General features: G+C 39.2%; 2 protein-coding genes and 1 long non-coding RNA gene across 3 annotated transcripts; 2 read left to right on the forward strand and 1 right to left on the reverse strand.

Annotated features, from left to right (window-relative positions):
- Window positions 1-10,912: 10,912 nt before the first annotated feature.
- LOC131321226 (zinc finger BED domain-containing protein RICESLEEPER 2-like) lies at window positions 10,913-12,933 on the forward strand. The gene is made up of 2 exons (XM_058352231.1): window positions 10,913-12,825; window positions 12,927-12,933. Exons 1-2 carry the CDS (start codon window positions 10,913-10,915, stop codon window positions 12,931-12,933), a joined length of 1,920 nt encoding a protein of 639 aa, XP_058208214.1.
- Window positions 12,934-12,935: 2 nt separating this feature from the next.
- Window positions 12,936-13,665, forward strand: LOC131320480 (uncharacterized). The gene is made up of 3 exons (XR_009198279.1): window positions 12,936-13,127; window positions 13,236-13,291; window positions 13,404-13,665. It is a non-coding gene; the product is annotated as an uncharacterized LOC131320480 (long non-coding RNA).
- A 2,957-nt stretch (window positions 13,666-16,622) lies between these two features.
- On the reverse strand, window positions 16,623-19,614 carry LOC131320481 (7-deoxyloganetic acid glucosyl transferase-like). Its single transcript, XM_058351198.1, has 2 exons — window positions 19,015-19,614; window positions 16,623-18,006 (listed from the first exon to the last, which is right to left on the reverse strand). Exons 1-2 carry the CDS (start codon window positions 19,526-19,528, stop codon window positions 17,078-17,080), a joined length of 1,443 nt encoding a protein of 480 aa, XP_058207181.1. The 5' UTR covers window positions 19,529-19,614; the 3' UTR covers window positions 16,623-17,077.
- Between the last annotated feature and the right edge of the window lie 3,177 nt (window positions 19,615-22,791).

A 22,791-nucleotide genomic window follows, 5' to 3' on the forward strand; every position in this document is an offset into this window, starting at 1 on the left:
GCCGTCTTGAACACTGCATTCTACCATTTTAACCTACAATCCGATTAAGCTATCTTGCGAATTCCCTGTGGTATGATCCCGGACTTTCCGGTTATTATACTACCGACGATCTAACCCTACGCTTGGGGTTTTCCAACCTTATATTCGAAGGCGAGGTTCGGAGGCTAAGCAACCACGGGAAAACCCCGATCGAGGCAGCAACAAACAAGCCTCTGGAATCCCGAATCACAATGCCATAACCCCATCTCGACACCCCTTTCTTCCATGACCCATCCACATTAATCTTGAACATCCCGTTTGGAGGCTTCCTCCATGAGTTACAGCTTCCTTCCCCACTCAAAATCACAGCTGTAGTATCCAAAGAATTTGCAGAGAAATACTCAAGAAAGTACTCAACCGCCTTCTTGCAGACCAACCAAGGAAGAGAGAGCTTATGTTAAAAAAGAATCCCATTTCTACACTTCCAAATGCACCACATAAGCACTGCTGCCAATGACAGACACCATTCCTTATTTGCATGCCCCTACCACCATAGATCCATAACATCCCATAAGTCTTTCAAAGATAGATCTTTTATGGAAGTGCAGCTGGGTTTTAACCTATCTTGGGTGTGGATGAGCATTTGGGAGAGCAAAAAGGTTTTAGCTATAGGAGTTCGGTGGTCAATTGGGAATGGTGAGCAGGTTCATATCGATAAGGATCCTTGGATGCCAATGGATGGTGTCTTTAAACTAAAATGGATTGTGGAGGATGGGAATTTCTTGAGGGTCAATCAGCTTATTAATTCTGACACGGCTACTTGGAAGGAAGATGTTATTACTCAACTTTTCGATTCAGATCATCCGAGGTGTATACTCTGCATTTCATTATCATGGACAAATAAGGTTGATAGAGTAGTGTGGCATCATTCTAATTCGGATATTTACAATGTCAGTTCAGGCTATTTATCGGCTTTGGAATGGAAAAGCCAAAGGTTAGTGAGGGATGAAGATGAGGGAGGGATTAGATCATTGGAGGTGAAGGAGGAGGCGTGGAAGGTTAATTGGCGACTCAATATTCCTAAGAAAATTCAGCATTTTTTGTGGAAATGTTGCCATGAAATCCTACCAACGAGGAAAGCGTTACAACGGAGGAAGGTGGTGGTGGATTCTAGTTGTTTGGTTTGTGGCGGCGACCAAGAATCCATTGTTCATATTCTTTGTGCCAAACAGGTGTGGAGTTTGTCCCCTTTGCAAATAGGTATGGGGGTTGTTCATGTCAATTCTTTTAAAGACTTGTAGGATGTTATGGAGGTTCACGAGGTATAATTTATGGGCTGCTTTGAGGCAGACCATAATTAGTCCGGGCAGATGAGGCCCTCATCATTCGCCCTCCCCCGCAATTTATCCCTTCATTTCAACTACAAAATAAACTTATCCCTCCATTTTATCACCCATCTAAACCCAAGTGTTATTTTATCTCTCCTTTTTTAATATCTCATCCAAACTAACTATTTTTTGGGATACTTAAAGAATCATCCTTAGAATTCACTTTCTTTAAGTTTTCATCCTGCTCAATTTTGGCACTTATGTTTTCATCCTCACTCTTTTTTAATTCTGGAAGTGCCCTTTTTCATTATTTTCGTGAAAACTTAATACCATATATATGCATTGAATTTTGGGATGGAATCCTAAAGTTGGAGATCCCAACGGTGATTATGAGATATAATTTACTGCACAAATCCGGCAACAAAAAGATCCATATCTCCATTACTAGAATATGCACCTAATCTGCACCTAATTCACGGGATTGGTCCCATAACCCACAATCCAACTCCACCATTCTCGCCATCCTCCTCCATTATTCTTGCCATCCTCCTGTCCACAAACCATACGAACGTGTTCCACTGCTGTCGCTGTCCTCCTGCCAAGACCCGTTTCAAATCCTTCGTAGTTGTTCAATATAACAGAAAACGATGGAGAATATGGATAAGAAGACAATACAACCAGTTCTCCATTATTTCGACGTTCAGTGAAGAAAATCAACGCATGCACTTCACCCCACATCAACGTCCTCCACATCCCCGTCCTCGTCGCTCGGCATCCACGTCCTTGTATGCTGCATCCACGTTGGCGGAGTAGCGGTGTTGGTAGCAACAACAGTGGGAGGACGACAAAGATGCCAACTAGAAAGCCACTATCGATTCTATCGGCTTCGCCGCCACTACTAGTCGCACGTCTACCGATGACCGATGTCAAATGTCCGAACTCGAGCTCGATGGCCATAGTCCAAACTTGATTGGGACGACGAAGATGGCAACAAAGACGGAGTCCACGATCTGCATGATCTCAGAGCATCCACGATCTCCACATCCTTGTGGGTTTCTGATTGGTATTGTTAATGTTAAGTTCCTTTTCTTGGAAATCAAATAGGCATTATTTTTCCTTGTAACAAGATGGATTTTTTTGAAAGCTGGGTTCCTGTCGGTATATGAATCGTCATAAAATGTTGAAATTGACATGGTAATTTAACCATGAAGTGCTGATCACGATAACCTATTTTGATGGTAATTTAACCATATTTGAATCGTTTACCATGAAATATTTATTCTAATCATGGGATATTTATCGTGTTCATATTGTAATCGTCATGGTAATTTAACCTTGTAATGTCATGGTAATTTAACCATTTAACCATGTAACGGTTTGAGTATGTCATGTTATTTCTTCTTCTTTTTTATATAGTAATTTAGCCATGTTCCGTGTAATAAGATCAATGGAAAATACGACTTTTTGTTGTTTGGTTGGCCAACTCGAAGAATGAAAAAAATGTGCAAAGATGTGGTCAACTTATCATGTCATATTCCTAATAAAATTGATTCTTCAAATACATTCCATGATAAAAAAAAGAAGAAGAAGAAGAAGTATCAATCATATTTAAATTATCAAATTCTACTGAATTAGGAAAATAATCCAATCAATCCCATTAAATTGGGAAAACAATTTAATCCAATCCCACTAAATTAGGAGAGTAATATAACATAATATATGTATATCATAGGGAAAAGGGTAAGATAGGTAATTCACACACTAAGAGGATGAAAACATAAGCATGAAAAAATGACGGGATGAATTCTTACAGAACATGGATAAAGAGGATGAATATTTAAATATTCTCTATTTTTTTATCCACCTTCCATAAAAGTCACATTAATGTGGGCATTGTAATACCCTAAGATTTGGGAGAAGTGAGTTCTTAGTCCCACATCGGAAGTCTACATGGGTGATCTTGGGCATATAACAAACTTTATGGGCTACTATTAGTACGTTGGGCTTAAGTTTTTAGGGTATGCGGTGTGGCTTGTGGATCAAAATTAAGATACTGAGCTAGTGGTCTGCTTGGGGCGTTACAAATGGTATTAGATTGACCCATGTACACGACCATGTGTGTTATGGCACGGGTGATTTACGGGCCGAAGTTTAGAAGCCCTAATTAGAAAAGTACCGGTAAGAATTTTTTATTATTTCTCCCAAAATTGCCCCCTCCTCCCTCGTATCTCGTTCCCATGCCTTCTCTCCCATCTCACAGTTCCACTCTTTCAACATTGTCGAAGCAGTCGTCGACGATGACCGCGACGACGATGTAGTTGAATCAGATCCATCAAAATGATTTACCCTCATATGACTTCTCGCTCTTCTCCGACCCCTTCCTCCGGCACCAACGACTCTCCCCACGAGATCTCACAAACAGGTCTTCACCTTCTCTCTCCCTCTCTCTCTCGCTCTCTCTCTCTCTACATGCTCCGATGGGGACGACATGGAGCCACATATCCAACGCCGCAGGTGAGTTTGGTGGTTGGAGGACATTAGTCACAAGAGGACATTGAAGTGGAATTGTGAGAGAAAGGTAAATTGAGATATTTTGCCTAGTGATGATTCCATCGAGAACTGTATGCACATGAACTATTCAATGAAATGTGTGAGTAGAACTTTAGTTGTTCAAAGCTAGTGAATTTCACTAGTTGCTGATGGTTATTTCTGAAAGAGCTATTTTGTTTTATTTTGAAACTCAGTAAACTGATATTTTCTCACTTCTAATTGGGTTGTATTGTAATTGATTCTATTTCTGCTCTGAAATTTTATAAAATTCATGAGCTCCAAACTCGTGAATTCATGAGCATGTGTTCAAAGCCAGTAAAACTCACGAGTTTGAAAACTAGTGAAATTCACGAGTTTGAAAGCTAGTGAAATTCATTGGGTAAAATCTACACCCAGTGAAATTTAAAATCCAGCAAAAATTTTTGAAATTTGAAAATCAGAGAAATTTGAGAAGTAGTAAATTTCACTAATTTTTTGAAATAGTGAAATTTCGTTGGAAAAAGTCACCAGTCGGAGTGATCGCTGAAATTAGTGAAATTCGAGAAGTAGTGAATTTCGCTAATTTTTTGAAGTAGTGAAATTTCGCCAGAAAAGTCACTGGCCGGAATGGTCGCCGGTGGGAAGTGATTGTGGGGTTGAGGTGGGAGGGGTGATGAAAACTTTGAAAATGTAATAAAATGTGAAATTATATTTAGTTAAGGGTAAAAGGGTAATCTTCATATGAAATTGTCTTTAGAGGTAAATAAAAATTGAGTTTATCCTTAATGGGAATTAAGTCTTGATTTTTTAGACCCAAAGGTAATTTTCTGTTATGGCACTAGTGAACAGAACTAGAGAAGGCTGTGGTGATTCTGGTCTTTACGGAATAGACCTAGGGGGGGCTGTGGTGACCCTAGTGCTCAATCCTTCGCGTCGCGAGGGCGCGAGGTCATAAAAGTGGAGAGATTGTAATACCCCAAGATTTGAGAGACGTGAGCTCTTAGTCCCACATCGGAAGTCTACATGGGTAATCTTGAGCATATAACAAACCTTGTAGCCTACTATTAGTACATTGGGCTTAAGCTTTTGGGTCATGGTGTGGCTTGTGGATCAAAATCAAGGTACTAGGCCAGTAGTCTGTCTGGGGCATTACAGGCCCACTGTCCAAAAATAATATCCCATACTATCTTATCCCTCTCCGTAAATAATACCCCGAATACTCATCCCTCATTCAATCGGGTTGATAAGGAATATTAGGCAAGAAGAGAGACTATCAAAGGAGATTGTTTGGCAGTTAGGTAAGAAGAGTGAGAATGTGAGAAATTACTTAGTTGCCCATATATATTTCTTGTAACAAGAATACGAAAAGGATTTGAAGGGCTTTGGGGGCACACCGGTAATTTCCTTCTTTTCTCCCACATCCAATTAGGCCATTAGGTTCAACCAAGAACAAGTCCAACCCTATTGAAAAGAGTCAAGCTATATTTATAGCCTAAGCATCCTTCCTAAAGACAGGGACAACCCTATTTGGGTTGTCCAAATCCGATTCTAAGCTTGGTTGCCCACTTACTATTATTAAGTTATAAAAAATAAAAATACATACAAGTCAAAAAAGCAAAATCAATGTTATATTGTGCTTTTACTTTGAATTACATCAAAAATTCAAATTAAAATGTAAACCCGGTTATAGTGCTTTATAATTAGCATGATTCGATTAAAAAAAAAAACACATTCTCATTGCATGAAAAAATTGGCACTAAAGCACATTAGTGACAAAGAAATTGTTGTCACAAAGATGTCCTTAAAAGAAAGTGATAATTTTCACGAATGTGTCTCTTGTTAGCTTTAGTGACAACATGAAAAAGCTAAAATAAAAACAGACTTTTGATGGTGGGAACAAGTATTAAACCCATGACATTTCATATGGAATTTTAAATGTATATTGTTAACCAACAAGCTAGCTACATCCTTTATGCCATATCTTTGTCAAAATATAAATATATACATTAATATAGATTTTTTTTTGGAGAAATTCCTGGCCGGTCCTAAATTTTATATGGGCTTCTATGCAAACCCTTTTTTAAAATGCTATCCCATCTGGACCATTTTTAAATATGTTTTTACTATTTTGCCTCTATCACTTTTCATATCCCAGAATTCACCTCCGAGAATTCACACCCCATGAATTCACACTCCAATAATTCACACCTCCGAGAATTCACACTTTCGAGAATTCACACCCCCAAAAATTCACACCTCCGAGAATTCACACCCTCAAGAATTCATACCTCCTAGAATTCACACCCCTTTGTAAAATTCACATCTTTTTTTGTGTGCAGAATTCACGCCCCATTTGCACTATTCATACCTCCAGAATTCACATCCTTTTCAAAAATTCACTCATTTTCCTGAATTCACCCATATATGCAGAATTTGCAACTCATCTGCACAATTCACACCCACCTAATTACACAATTCACACCCCATCTGCAGAAATCACGTCTCTAAATTAAGAATTCACAATTCAAAAAAGACATAATTCACACCTAAATGAAGAATTCACATATTCGGAAAAGACACAATTCACACTTCAATGAAAGAATTCACACCTTCAAAAAGACAGAATTGGACACTTTTCACATCTCCCAAATTACACAATTCAAAGCCCTTATTTTAGATTTCATACTTGCAGAATTCACACCCATATATCCAAAATTCACATCTAAAGAATTCAGCATGAAACGCTACCAAAAAAATCATTCACATCCTCAGAAGTTCTAAGCAAAGTTGTCAAATCCGTTCCGTACCGGCCGGTACCGGCCGGTACGTACCGTACCGGTGCGTAAACGAAACGCAAAAAGTCATGTTCCGTTCCGGTTGAAATACCGGCCTGTTCCGGCCAATACCGGGTGTACCGGACAATACCGGCCTGTTCCGGACATATTCCGGTGTTCCGGCCGGTACAAAATTACCCTCTCTCTCTTTTTTTTTTTTTTTTTTTTACATTTTATTTATGTTTATACTTAAAATATGGTAGATATATATTAAATATATATATAAAATATTAATTGCGGTAAATTCGGAACGGTACCGGGATACAGCCCGGTACCGGTACGTACCATTCCAGTAGTGAAAACGGTACGCTGGCCGGTACGGTATTGACAACTTTGGTTCTAAGGGACAAAAACCTTAAATTTTTATTGCTGGCTAATACACTGAAATGGACAAAAAGACTAAACAAACTTAAAGTTGAAAAACGCAAGCAGCTGAACGAGCAAGTTCAAATCACATAAACAAGAAACGATTAATACATACTTGCAAATACAACTATAGATATACCAAAAATTCATATCCGCCTCCTCCACCGTCGCTACCACCATGACACCCGCCGCCGCCATGGCTCCATATCCTTTACCATAGCTACCTCCATACTTAGCGCCGCCACCGCTGCCTCAGTAACCACCATCGCTTTGTAGTTCCCACTGTTCTTCTTCATCTTTATCCACTTGTTGTTCTTCGTCTTATTCGACCCAGATGAAGAAGAAGTCTCCGGTGAGAACGTCGGCTCGATCTCGAAGTTGGTGCGCACCTTGGACCCCTCTGATCAGCCGCCTTGCCGCCGCGTCGTAGGCGCGCGCCGCCTCCTCCGTCGTGTTGAACATGCGGAGCCAGTGGTGGCACCGCCCTACCTGGTCGCGAATCTTTACGTGCCGCCTCCTCCGTCGTGTCAAACATGCGGAGCCAGTGTAGAAGAGATTATGCCTATGGCCGCTCTATCCCTTTGCTCGCAGCAACTGGCTCCAAATCTTGGGGTAGTTTCCCCCGGTCGTCGAGGTTCAGGCCCTCATTTTGAAGCTTAGAAGTGAAGATTGGAGACTAGAGTCTACAGTGGGACTGGGAAGTGGACAATGACAGAAGGCGACGAAGAAGAAGACGTTAGTCTAGCCAATGGAAGATCGAAGTCGAAGTCGCCGGCCAACAGAAGATCAAAGAGATTTCTGTGCGTCTCTTTCTAGCGGGGTGTTTTGGGTAATTTACTGAAAACAGGGTTTATGTGGAATGGGTTTAAGAAGGGGTGGGCTTGGATGGGTAAGAGCATTTCCAATCCACCTCTATTTTTCTAAAATAGAGGATGAATTTGACACATTGAGGGGAGATTTTATAATTTATTCATTTTTTTCTTCACTTTTTGTACTTTTTCGGAGAATTTTTGAGGGACCCATCGTCCTTTTTAGAGTTTGGTCCTCAAAGATTCAAGTACAAAAAGTGAAGAAAAAATGAAATAAATTACAAAATCCCGCCTCAATATATTACATCCATCCTCTATCTTGGAGGAAATGAAGATGAATTGGAGATGCTCTAAGAGAAGACAAAATAGGGCCGGCCAGCAAGAGCACCTTTTTTTTTGGTTGCCCTGCCCGAAGGTTGCCGGGCTTGAGGAGCTTTCCCCCGGGCCAGCCCTGCCTAAAGATACTTCTTGCTGATCAACTTGCACTCGGAAACCTCAATATCATATCTTTTGGAGCCAGACAAAGCTCAAAACGAATTTTCGTATTGCCGACCGTCAGATGGACTTGACCATTGTCGAGACGCTAACATCACGAAGCCTCATGATTTTTCTGCAGAGCCAATTATCCGGACGACGTTGATCCTTGTTCGGACGCCAGTCACCAAATCAGTCCAACAAGCCCAGTACCGGCCCAGTTTTAAAAATTTTCTTAAAAAATAAGCAGTTTTTTTTTTTTTTCAGATTTTCTAACTAAAAAAATAATGCAGATGAAAAATAATTTTTCAATTTTTTTTTTTGCATCATTTAAAGGATCTCAATAAGATTCATATTAATAGAAAAATTATTTGCTTAAGCACATGATTTTTAAGTTTGAAATTGCCTTCTTAAAAAATAAGTACTTATTTGAGTTCGGGAATTGGGCTACGTCAATTACATACGAATCTGATTGAGGGCTTAATTATCTACTTTTGACTTTGCAACTAATGGAAATGCCTCGGAATGTGCTATCGTGAAATGTTTTGTGATTAATTAAATCGTCTTAGGCCTCAATAGTTGGTACGATCCTTTGTAACTTTAGTTAGTGCCCTAGCATTTTTGGATTAACAAGTTATGGTCAATTTTTTAAAGAGATTAAATTCTTTCCATAGGTGAAAAATCCACCATTTTCACCACTTATGTGGCCCCGTCATGTATTTATTGCAATACTCTGAAACATTCATCTTATAGTACTTGTAGAGTATTATATCTCAAAGCAAAAAAATTTACTTGATCGGATATCGATAGGTATATAAAAAATGTGTAACACCCCGTCCCACATCGGGAGTCTACATAGATAATCTTGGGCATATAACAAGCATTGTGGGCTACTATTGGTACCTTGGGTTTAAGCTTTTGGAGCATGTGGTGTGGCTTGTGGATCAAAATCAAGGTATTGGGCCAGTGATCTATTTGAGGCGTTACAAGTAGTATCAGAGCAATCCATGTATACGACCATGTGGGCCTTGGAGTTTGGTTGGATTTGGTTATTGGTTTGATTAGTAGAGCTGTCCAAAAAACCCACCCGACCCGACCCGAAACTTCAGCCCCGGACGGTTTAAACTGAGACATTCCGTCGGGTTTGGGTTGGATTAGTTAGACCCGATAGTTTGTCGGTCGGGTTTCGGGTTGCATATATTAAGGTTCGGGTCACCCGACCCGACTGAATTTAACAGAGTATAAAAGAAAAAAAATCCAATCTCTTTCATTTTAGGGTTCTCAGTCTTCTGACTCTCCTCTCCTCTCGCTCTCCGCCGATTTCCACCCCACCCCACCCACACCCAGCCCCACCACGGACGGCCCCCACCCCACTCTCTCAGTCTCTCTGACCGGCGACCAAATCTCCGGCCAGTCCTCTCCGCTCGGACCTCTCCTGCTCTCCAGTCTCCACATCCGATCTCCTCTCGATCTCGCAGCGACACAGCCTATCGAGTTGATCGACAACGGTCAACGGCTAACTCTGCCACTACCGTGGTACGTTTCTCTCTCTCTCTCTCTCTCTCTCTCTCTCGCTCACGTCAGTCTCCGATCTCCGATTCTCCATAGTTTTGATTTAATTTTTTAACTTTTAGTTTTGAATTTCTAGATCTCCAGATTCTGTGGACCACTCTCTCGTTCTCGTTCGTAGCCGATTGCAGTCGATCGTCGCCTAAATCCGGTACTTCTCTCTCTCTCTCTCTCTCAGTCTCTCTGTCTCTGGAAGTGAGTGGCGGCGCGGCGGACTGGTTTTTTCTGACTGGTGTAGATAAATTTTTGACTGATAAAAACGTAAAGCAAAAAAAAAAAAAAAGTTTCTGATTCTATTTCTATTTTCGACTAGTGTAGCACTTAATTTTTTTCCCCTTTTTGGCTGTAGATTAGTGAGTTTTTGGCTGATTTTTTCCGAGTGATGTAGGCTGTGTAGCGTAAAGCTAATTTTTCTACTGTTATTTGCCCAGATTTTGTCAGTAATAGTATGATCATCACCCATTCCTCCCATCTTGTGTTAATTACCAGTAGCTTACTATAAAAGAGGGAGGGCTGCTCAGTGCTCAACCTTTTTGAAGAATTTGTGAACCTTCTTGAGAGTTGTAACTTGTAACTCATTTATGCCAAAATCAAATGAAAATCTAAACTGAGAGGAATCTTTTTAACTGTGACCCTTCCAATTGCCATCCCCGCTCAATGCTCTGATTATCCTTTGCTCCTGTGAATCCGCTGAATTCGCTACCGACAACACTTACCACTGCGACATTGGTCCAAATCCCCTAACCTGTTGCTTGCTAGTTCAGTCAAGCCCTAACTGTTGCCCTTTTGAGCCATCCTCTTTGTTTTGTCTCTCCCTCACCTATGTTTTCATGAGTCTTCTTAGTTCTCAAAGTGTGGTCTGTTAAGCATCATTTTAGGACGCATGTTATGCTTTCAGTGATGGTGGGCCTAACTACTTAGACTTATACTGTTCTTTTCAAAGATTTTCGACTGGTTAGCACTATATCTATATGCATTGGCAGCATTGCAGTTTATTGATCTTGATTACACTTGTTTGTAGGTGATGGATTCAAGCAATTTTGATTTCACGCTTGGTAGGGAACTTGAGGATGATGTTGTAGATGTTGAAGAAGTTGAACTTGGAGGTAATTCTAATGCTCATGTGTCTACGAATGCCGATGTTATTGATGTTCAAGATGATATAGTAGTTGAAGTTAGACAAAATACTGAAAATAGACTCAAAAGAAAGGTTCCACCACGAGTGCCTAAACCTAAAAAAGAGCCTGGAAAAAGATATAGATCTCCTTATTGGGATCACTTCAATGATATCAAAGAGGAGGGGGTAACCAAATGGGCTGAGTGTAAGTATTGTAATAAACGATACGCGGCTGAAAGTAAAAAACACGGCGTTAGTAATTTGAAAGCTCACATCCCCGCTTGCCCACTATATCCTAATAGAGACCAACATGGACAACAAAACCTTTCATTTCGACCCACAGACGGGGGCAGTGTTGACGTTGTGACGCATGTCTTTTCTTTTGACGATTGTAAGAGAGCTCTTGCCGAAATGGTCATCATTGATGAACTACCTTTTAGGTTCGTTGAGGGGATTGGGTTCAGAAAATTTTGTAAGGTCATGCAACCTAAGTTCTCATCGGTTTCTCGCCAAACGATAACTAGAGAGGTTGGTGCAATTCATAAAAATGAGAGGGGAAAACTGAAAAAATTCTTGAAGGGTTGTAGGATTTGCCTCACGACTGATACATGGACATCAATTCAAAATCTTAACTACATGTGTCTCACTGCACACTTCATTGATGATGATTGGAAGTTACAAAAGAGAATCTTAAACTTTTGTCAAATTGAAGATCATAAGGGAGTTACCATAGGCAAGAAAATTGAGTCATTGTTGCTTGAATGGAATGTTGATGGTATTTTTACTTTGACGGTAGATAATGCAAGTTCGAACGCCACGGCTATTGAGTACTTGAAACGGAAAACAATGGATTGGAAAAGGACTGTCTTGGAGCATGAGTATATACATATGCGATGTTGTGCACATATTTTGAATCTTATTGTTGTTGAGGGGTTGAAAGATACTAGTGAGTCTATTCTCCATGTTCGTGATGTTGTGAGGTATGTAATATCTTCTCCACAAAGGATGGAGACATTTAATAAGTGTCTGGAGAAGGAGAAAATTAAGTCAAAACAAACTGTGTGTCTTGATGTGTGTACTCGGTGGAATTCCACTTACTTAATGTTAGAAGTAGCCATCAAGTTTGAGAAGGCATTCCAAAGAATGGGGGAGGAAGATAGTAGTTTCATAAAATTTTTTGGCATAAAGGAAGGCGATGAGGATTTGTCATTGGAGTTGGAGGGCCTAGGTGGGAGCCATATGATTAGTGTCCCAACTCCAAGACAACCAACTATCCCAAACAAGCTTGATTGGAAGAAGTGTGGGTTGTTTGTTACATTCTTAAAACTTTTTTATGATGCAACCAAGAAATTTTCGGCTTCTCTATTTGTCACATCCAATATGTTCTTTCATGAGTTGTATGAGGTTCAAGTGAAGATAGATGAATTAATCGCCAACCGAGATCCTTATATGTCTTCAATGGCAATTGAAATGAAAAGAAAATTTGAGAGGTATTGGGGGGATCAAGAGAAATTCAATCCCCTACTTTATGTGGCAGTGGCAATGGATCCCCGGTTTAAGTTAAGGTTGGTGAAGTTTTGCTATACAAAATCCAAAGGGAAGGCGGAGGGTGAGAAAATGGAGAAAAAAGTGAAGGATGTTTTGAACCGATTGTATGATTCTTATGCAAAAGAGGGTGAAGTTAGACAACATGTGTCTAGTGCAAGTCCAATGCCGAGAGTGGAGAATGAGGATTGTGATTCTCGCTTGAATTTAGCTATGGAATTTGACACTTACTTGGAGGAGGAGTATTCTAGTGTTTGTTCCTCGGAGGTAGACAAGTACTTGGGGGATTTGTGTGAACGTAGGGACAATCCGGATTTTGATATCTTGGTGTGGTGGAAGAACAATTCCAACAAGTTTCCAATCTTGTCTAAAATAGCGCGTGATGTATTAGCTATGCCCGTGTCTACCATTGCTTCCGAGTCGGCTTTTAGTACGGGTGGTCGCGTACTTGATCCATTTCGGAGTTCACTCTCACCGTCAATGGTCGAGACTCTTGTATGCACCCAAAATTGGCTTTTAAGCACGGTTCCAATCTCTCTTCGACAGGCTATGGATAAAGTTGAAGATCTTGAACGAGGTAATTTTATTTAATTGATCTAGTGACTAGTTTACAATTTAATTGATCTGGTCTATTTAGTCAAAACATTTTCTAGTATTGTATTGAATTAAGTGTTTTTTTTTCCAGAACTCTTACAAACTGATGATGCAAGTTCCTAGGGATTGATGGGGTTTTGGACCTTGGTAAAACATAACAGCAGATTTATTTGATGATCTTTCAAGTTTTTACTTATCAAAAAAAAAAAAAATCTATGAAGTTTTTAATTGTCTTCTAATTTTTCTTTCTATGTAACAGGTTTGAACTTTGAACGGACATGGGAAATATGGGGTTGGGAGCAGCAACACTATGGAGTATGGACTATTGGCTAATTTAAATCATTATGGACTTCTTTTAATCATTTTAGACTTGTTTTTGTGGTCGTCTCTGAACTTGTAATATGGTGGTGGTCCTGGTGGAAAACTGAAAATATTGAGTTGTTGTTGATTGGTTGTGTTTGTGTATGGCTGCTGAAAAAACAGGGGAGTAGAGACTAGAGAGCTGGTTGCTCTCTGTAATTTGTTTTTTTGTTTTTTTGCTGTGTGGTGGTGGTTGAAAATGGAAATGTGTGTGACTGTAGACTGCTTAGTGCTCACTGAGTCATTGTTGAGAAAATAGGGGAGGAGAGAGCTGATAGCTAGCTGCTGTGGTGCTCTCTGGAAAACTGGAAAACATTTCCAGCAGGAAAAATTGGAAATGTGGGTTTTTTGTTTTTGTTTTGTAGTTGTGCTTTTATGAATTATGCCTGCTGGAATTTGGATTGACAAATTTGGAAACTGGAAAATAGGGCATGGAGTCTTGGATTGAGCTATGGGGCATGGCCCAAAAAATATATATTAATCCTTGGGCCATTTGGCCTGTTGAAAATTTGAAATGGTGGAAAACTAGCCCAAAATAATTATAGAAGTAAAAAAAAAAATTATGGCCCAGAAAATTAAACCGGCCCAAATAATGGCCCAACAAAACTGGCCCAATCCGATTATCCGACCGAACCCGACCAACTCAACCCGACAACAGTTCAGTTGGAGCCCGACAAATTGTACGATCCGGTTCGGGTGGCATTTATTCAATCCGACAACAGTTGGGTTGGGCCCAACCCGACCCGAACCCGAAAAAAATCCGACTGTGGACAGCCCTATTGATTAGTATCGAAGATTATAGTGCCCAACCTCTCGCGAGGGCGTGAAACTATAAAGTTGGGGAGATCGTAACACCCCATCCTACATCGGGAGTCTACATGGATGATCTTGGACATATAACAAACTTTGTGGGCTACTACTAGTACATTGGGCTTAAAGCTTTTGGACCATGTGGTATGGCTTGTGGATCAAAATCAAGGTATTTAGCCAATGGTCAACTTGGGGCGTTACAAAATGAATTTTGGTTTGTAAAATTGACGGTTATAGACAGTTTAACTTTAAAGAATTAAACTATCTATTTTACAAATCAAAATTTTAATTTTTAATACACCTATCAATGTTCGATCTAGTTGATTTTGTGCATAGATTTACTACTCTGTAGATTCTATAAGTTGAACGGTTCATATTGTTATAATAAATGCACGGTGAAGACCTTTAATGGTGGTGTGGAAAGTTGGGGTTTTCCACCTTTGGTAGAGAAAATTTAATCTCTTCTTTAAACTGATCTTTCGTGTTGTTGATCTGAACTTAAAACTAAAATCATAAACAAATGGCTAAAAGTAAAAAATCACCGATAAATACGAACTTAAAGAAAAAAAAGAATTTGAGTGTCTTTAAATCGTATTTTACTTATCCAAACTCTGTCCTTTTCGGTCCCATTCATCAAAACGATTAATTAATCTAAACAAATGGGATTGAATAAGTGACAATACTATGGTGGGTACTAGGTTGCATCCCTAAGTATATGGGCCCGACAAAATTGTGTGGTTGAAAAGGTGTTAAGTAGCCGTGTCCAAGATCACTAAATAATTTCCTCTCTAGAAGTCTAGAGCAGGGTCGGCTTTGAGTTGAGGCGGACAAGGTGGTGGACTTAAGGCTTCAGATAGATAGACTCAGATATGTAATGCTCTCTCCCGTTGCTTTTTTAGAGTCCATTATTCCATTTTGGGTTGTCTCTTAATAAATATTCATTTTGTAAAGTTAGTGGGATAAAAGTTGTTATATTTTTCATTTTACCCGTAAAAATATATTTCATTTTAAAAATTTAGTATGTAAAAGTGTAATGATGATATCAGGGCCGGCCTGGCCTAGAGTTAAAAAATGGACTTCCAAGGAATCTAACCAGGAATCTCGATACCTTATGGAAAGCCAAGCACCGCTTGTGCAATGATACAGATATATTTTATTATGAAAATTTAATGTATTATAACATTTACCTTTTCTATGAAAATTGGGCCCTAATTTTCACTTAAATTTCTGGACCTAAAACGGTCACACCTTAGACTTTAGCTCAGGGCCGGCCCTGAGGATAGTAGTAGTAAAAGTGTAAAATAGGGACCGACTTATTTACGGATTCCAAGAATCTCAGGCCCGTTCCGCTGGACTTTTTCTAAAAGTGAACATTTTGTTCTTATTTAAATTTTTTTTTCACGCTTGTTCATTTTGCGTCAATTTTTTTGTTGAGACGAATCGGAAAAGTAAATTTTTTTACTCTTACCCAAATATTTTGATCAAAGACCACTTTTAAGCTCAAAAAGTCAACTTTACAAAAAATTTACAAAAAAATTCAAACACGGACAAAGCAAGAAAAAACTCAAAAAACCCAGAAAAACTTAGCCTCAGTGTATGGAATAATGTGATGGCTGATGTATAATGTCAACTTCAAAAATTATACTCCAATGGTCTTGACATTGAACTCATTGATAGAGGTCAAATCTGTGCGTATTCCACATTTGAAGCTGTGAAGCCAACCTAATGCTCCGGAATAAATTTCTTACCTCTTCACCAAGGACACAAATATTGGAGATGCCAGTATTGAGAAAATCTTATTTACCGAGGAGTCGTAAATAAAATTTACAGCACTCAATTTCAGCAATTCAAAAGTGTTTTGGACGATTCGGATTGAAAATAATCTTTTTACGATAATAGATTATCTATTATTGTTAAAAGATTTAATCTATTACTGTTAAAAAAATTATTTTCACCCAAAAACCTTTTAAATAGCTGAGATTGTGCGAAAGCTCTCATGTATACAACAAGAGGGAGAATAAGTGGGTGTTTGAGAGATTATTATTATTATTATTTTTAGAATTTGAGATTCTAACTTTTTAAAATCAATTTGAAGTGTTTTGCCAAACAGATTCTCAAATTGTATTATAAAATCTAAAAAGCTAAAAAAAGAATGAAATTTTCAAAATTTCAAAGCTGAGTTTAGATAGCTTTGAGAATTCTGCAACACAAATTCTCAAAAAATGAAATAAATTCTCATAATCTCGCAGCTACAAACAAAATTCTCAACTTCTACTAAAATACGGAATATAAAATCTACAACAGGATCTGAACGTAAAATTTAAGAATTAATCCAACACTATCTCGCTAATACGCAAGGTTACACCACGTGTATATAGCTAGCAATTCGAAAGAGGAAAAATTGAACAAGATTATGGGCGTGAAGTTGCACACAATTAAAAGATTGACACAAGAACGAAATTAAACAAAAGGAACCCAAATTCTTCAATTATGATAAGGATTGCTTACTTTAATGTGGAACCATATTAAAGGGAAGGGGTTTTGCAAAATTTTCCATACAAAATGCCAATCGAGTTTGCAGAATCCATGGACCGCCGAGCAACAATTAAGTGGAGTAGCATAAATTCAGGCCTAGGATTTGGGACCAGCTAGACCTCTGAAACTCAAGTACTGCATGAATCAAAGAAATCGCCTCATTCTCCTCCTTTGCATTCGTAACCTTTTATTTGCAGGAAAAAAAAACCTTGAATTTCATCATCATGTTCACACCTTCATCGATCTTATGTCCTCAATCAGGCGGTTCAAATTACAGACCGATGATCCACCTACGTTAATACTTTCCCTCGCCAATTTAGACAATTGATCCATTGACTGCCTGAACTCATCTCCCTTCGCATTCATAAGATCCTTGATCATCTTCTCAATTACCCCGCGCTCACAAGTATCTTTTATGTCGATCCCAATCTTCCATACTTCACTTACAAACCTACTATTCACATGTTGATCAACAAAATAAGGCCAGCAAACCATCGGCACTCCTTCTATCAAGCTCTCTAAAGTCGAGTTCCACCCGCTGTGGGTCAGAAACCCGCCAATGGCTGGGTGAGCCAAGACCTCCTCTTGCGGAGCCCAACTCACCAAGCATCCTCTCTCCTTTGTAGCTTCCGAGAGTTCTTCTTGAATCTGACCCACCGAGTCTTCGCCAACTATGGAGTTTGGTCGTCTGACCCATAAGAATCGCACCCCGCTGTTCACCAATCCATGCCAAAACTCCACGAGTTGCTCCATTGACATCATGGCAAGGCTGCCAATACTAACGTAGATCACAGATCTCGACGGTTGGGCATCAAGCCATGCCATGCAGCTTTTATCTTCTTGCCACAGACTGTCCGAGGATGCAGGTGGCGGTGTTGATTGTGCTTCGAGTCTCGTCTTTAGGTGGGTGTGCAGTGGGCCAACGGGGTAGAGGTTTGGACAGAGAGAACGCAAGTGAGAGAGTACAGGTCCATCTAAATCCTCAAACGTGTTGAGTATAAGTCCGCGACTTCGCGGGACTTGTCGACACTCCCTCATGGCGAGCTGGATAACAGGGTCATTGAGGTCTGTGGTACGACAGAAACTCGGTAGATCACGACGCCTGAGAAAACCTTCCATGCCTGGAACACTCTGAATTGGTGCATCCAAATCATCTCCTGTGGGAACAAATGCGTTCAGTTTTTCAACCTTTATAGACCAAGCTTCACCAACTAGTAGTATATACAAAGGGGAATTGAACTCCAGTGTTGCAAAGAAAATGGACAAGTATTTTGCAAAGGGGATCCCCACAATCAGCATAATTTCCTGGGCTTTGATTATGGCATTAGAAAGCCAAAAATCCAGTACATCATGTGCGGGGAACAAAATTTAGCATCTAAATTGGTGCAGTGTTAACCGTAGCGACAAAGATCGTATGCAATTACAAGAAATTTCAAGTCACTTTGATTGACCTCCTTAATTTAAGAGCCATTCTAATGCAGAATATTGTACGTGCCACTCAGAAAATGGGTGACTCTCTTGTTCCTTTTCTTTTTTATTAAGAACAAACAAAAATTATTTGCCGAATCTCAAACATATAGCCGAAAAATAAACTTCATTATTATTACTGTACGTACTACAAATCCGTCACATGGGTGACATCCAGATTTTGGAGATATCCTCAAACTGGGTTATCCCAATTCCATTGTCAGTCACACCAATATCCAAAAACAGAGCAAACTAATGCAAATGCAGTTTTAGGAAGTACTCCAATATTAGGATAAGGCCTACGGGTGGGCACGCTTCTGGAAGTATTGGTATTATTATTTGAAAATCAAACTATCTATCTAACACAAATCGAGTTAAAGTTTCACGTGTTTGAGGAGTAGGAATAATTTCCACTAAATTAAACTAAACTAAACTAAATGGACTAAAGCCCACATTTTTCCCGGATTTCTGAGTAGTTCAATCCCCTCCCTCACACACATTAACAAAAAAAATAGAGTAGTATCATTTAGCAAAAACAATTAGACTATTATTATTGTCATTGGCGTGTAGTTTATTTAGCTTAGCTGAAACGCACAGCGTTCAAAATTTGTTCTGTTTCCCTACACAGTGTTTAAATCGTTTCCCAACATTTTCACGTTGACCAAACAGATAAAGAAAGTCAAAGTTTGTAAACCCACCTTGGAAAGGAATCTCCCCAGCCTCAATGAGTTTGTTGACACAAAAGTAAGTCCAGAGACCACAAGGACTGATCGTCTCAAAATAGATCAGTGGAATTCCAACTTCTTCAGCCACGTCAAGAGCGAAAGTCAAAGCCCCATCAGCTATCACACCCGTCACCGGCCGCCGATCGCCGGCGGCGGAATTTAGCATCTCCTTGAAATTCGGGTTGGTCACGGTCCACAACCCGTTCAACAAGTCACCCAATCGGTCAACAGAGCGGGGGTGATCATCAGGGAGGCCGTCAGAGATGGTTTGGAAACGAAATTGCGGGTAGGCCGAGAAGCGGGAGTCGAGGGCGGTGTAACGGAGCAGACGGCTGTGGTTGTGGTGGGTGTTGAGGAAGGTGACGTCGATGTCGCCGGCGAGGCAGAGGAGCTCGGCGAGCTTGAGCATGCATTTGATGGGGCCCTGTAGTGGCAAGGGGAAGATGAGAACATGCGGTGGAGAAGAGGGTGGGGTTTGACGATCCATTTGGATATTTGGAGGGTTTTTTTTTGGGTATAGAGAGAGAGAGAGAGAGAGAGAGTACTCCTACTCCTATCCTATGTGGGAGTTTTATTAGTTGAGAGTTTTATTGGGGGACTTTTATAAAAGCCTGTATCGTTGACCATCGCAGTAATTGGAGTAAAAGAAGTATACATGACATGAGTAGCAAGAAAGATTCGGTCACAGATCTCGATTATAGATCCTGATGAGCATAGATAGATTTACCCATCCTGACATAATAAATGTATCTAATTGAGAATCACGTGCGAGAGTTAATGATGATGAATATGGAAGCGTGTTTTAAAATGAAAATGAAATTTCTTTCGGGAATTATTGCATCATCGTGACAAGAGGAATTTAAAAATTAAAATTTTTTGATTGAAATTTAATTTATTTTGAATAAAAACGAAAAAATTGACTTATTGGCTTATTTTCGTCTTTATGTGGCTTTATTTGGCTCATTTTTAACAGGAAAACCATTGGCTTTTTTAGAAGAACAACCCTTTAATTACTACCAAAACTCAACTATACATAGAGAGACCCCAAACTTGGAAATTACTATATGTCACGAAAGGCAACACTTGCCAACCAAGTTTTATTTATTTTTATTTTAAAGGAAAAATACTAAGAAGATTATCAAAGCTGAAAGAGATCATTGGCAATACTAGAAGATGAATCTCACAAATTTTACCAAGTATACATTGAAGATATGTCCATGCCCTGATTGTGACCTATAGAGAAAGTATAGAAATCAATTGGGATAAGCTCAATTGAACATGACTTTTGCATCTCATTAGGAGGTCAAGAGTTTAAATCTCCACGTAATAGGTGTTCTTACTTTAGAGGCAAGAATGGAGCCATGGTGGGGCTACTAGGCATCGTAGACCCCCTCTCCCCCTACAATAAGATAACCCTACTATTACATTGAAATTTTTTCTTATCATCAAGCTATATAGCCCCGCCCCACGGGAAGGGTGGGGGCTACTGTACCCGATTCTGGGCAAACTCCGGTCTTGTTCCGATGATCGGAATCGTTCACTTTGTAAAGCTCGTCGAGTAGAATAACCATGCAAAAAATCAGCTTAATTGGATATCGTTAAATGCCTAATCAGAGCCCATATAACTCTCGGTCCATGGGTTATAGTGGATTTGATCCAGTGTTTTGGGTCCATTCTTTTCAACATAAAAAGGTTCCGATCAGGCACTTAACGATATCCAATTAAGCTGATTTTTTGCATGGTTGTTCTACTCAACGAGTTCTACAAAGTGAACGATTCCGATTATCGGAACGAGACCAGAATGGGCCCAAAAACTAGGCCCAACAGCACGCTGCTGTTCCAAAGGGGACAGCAGCCCCCCGCCTCCCCCGCCCCACTCCATTTGGAAGAAACAAACTTTTATTTTTTAAGCTATGAAACAACATTGTACTCACTCCATCCATTTTTTAGAATCCAGTATTCTAGTTTGGGTTGTTCTTTAAAAAGTGTTCATTTTATAAAATTAGTGGATAAAAATTGTATATTTTTTATTTTGCCCAAAAAGTATATTTTATTTTAAAAAATTAGTGAGTAAAAGAATAATGATGATATCTTCATAGAGGGTAAGTAGGACAAATTTATGTGAAATGAATAATGATAATGTCTTAATTAAGTTGGAGTTAGAAAAAAATAAGTTGGAGTTAGGAAACTCGACACTTGAAAATCAACGGAGCAAGTACTAATTGGTCTTAATGTGGTTTAATTAAAATTCTTTTAAACATAATAAAGATACCAGCATCAATTACTTAAAGCTTCTTTTAAACATAATAAGGATACTGGCATCAATTTGAAAATTACAAGTTGCTAATGAACAAGAAAAAGGGACTTCTAATCACTCCTTTTAACTTTATACAAAGCTTATCTCAAAATTCAAAAATCTAATGATTGGAAGAAGTCGGGTGGGATTAGTTGCTGGCAATATATTGTGGTGGTTATTTAATTTATGGTGTGTTCTACTAATTAAAATATTTATTTAATTAAAGGTAGTGTATTGTGACATAATAATTTGTCTCATAACGCAAAAATTAAGTACTTCAAAAATATGTATCCTAACAGAACAGTACCTAATAATATGCATTATATTAATGTTCTACTTAGTAAGTGATTTTGGGCACAGACAATAGCTAGTTCTATTTACATGGGCTCAAAGTCCTCATCTATTTTAAGAGATTTTCTAAGCCTCCTGAATTTGAACTCATAAGTATTAAGTAATGATCAACTGATCATCAAAACTGGGGGCATACGAAATTGTTTAACCCCAACAACACTACTCCATCCGTCCCTAAATAAGTGTTCGGCGCACAAAACTAGACCTTCAAAAAGAAGCATTTGTTTCGATAAAAATATTAATTTTTTTTCACAAATCGATAGATAGCAATAAGTTCTATTAGATTATGAAAAAAAATTAATTTTTTTAATAAAAAATATGTACATTTTGTAAAGTTTAATTTTGTGCGCCAGACACTTATTTAGGGACGGAAGGAGTAGCATATATTGGTGATTACATTTTCGTTCTAATATCTACATTAATTAATCCTACAAGACAACTTAGATGCGCCAATCATGGTATGTGGGGCCCATCGCACTTTTTTAGTAGTGGTCTACACATATGATTACGACTATAATATTAGTTGAATGATAACTTACATAATCACTTCATCATTATATTATGTTTCTCTCTCTTGGCTGTATCCATGGTGAAAATGACCCCCCTCCTGGATTGTTTTGGAACTCAGAAATGCTATTCGTAAAGAAGTGCACAAAGAAGGCAACAAAGATCCTACTTGGCGCTGTGGGTCCAATCATGTGTCCCCCACTTCTCCACTTGCTCCATTTCTCGTTCAAATTACACCCCAAAATTTGACCGACGCCAATTACTTTCCCAAATTTTGAAATTTCCAATTTTTCTTCATAAAACTTCACTGCCGCTACTTCTCTCTCTCTCTCTCTCTCTCTCTCTCTCTCACATCAAGATGGATACCTGAAATTTGGATGAATGAGTGATGGCGAAAGAAGATCAAGATATTCAAAACCCACAAGAAGACTACTCATGGGAGGAAACAACCCTCAACCTCCTCAGCGATTCCCGGCCATTTTTTTCAAAGGTTCATACTTCTCTCTCCCAAATACCACAAACGCCACCCACTGCCACTACTTCTAGCTTATCCCCGACCAACACCGTCACCACTTCTGGCTTTTCCCTCACAAACG

The sequence above is a fragment of the Rhododendron vialii genome, chromosome 3a (assembly GCF_030253575.1).
Source record: "Rhododendron vialii isolate Sample 1 chromosome 3a, ASM3025357v1".
Taxonomy (NCBI): domain Eukaryota; kingdom Viridiplantae; phylum Streptophyta; class Magnoliopsida; order Ericales; family Ericaceae; genus Rhododendron; species Rhododendron vialii.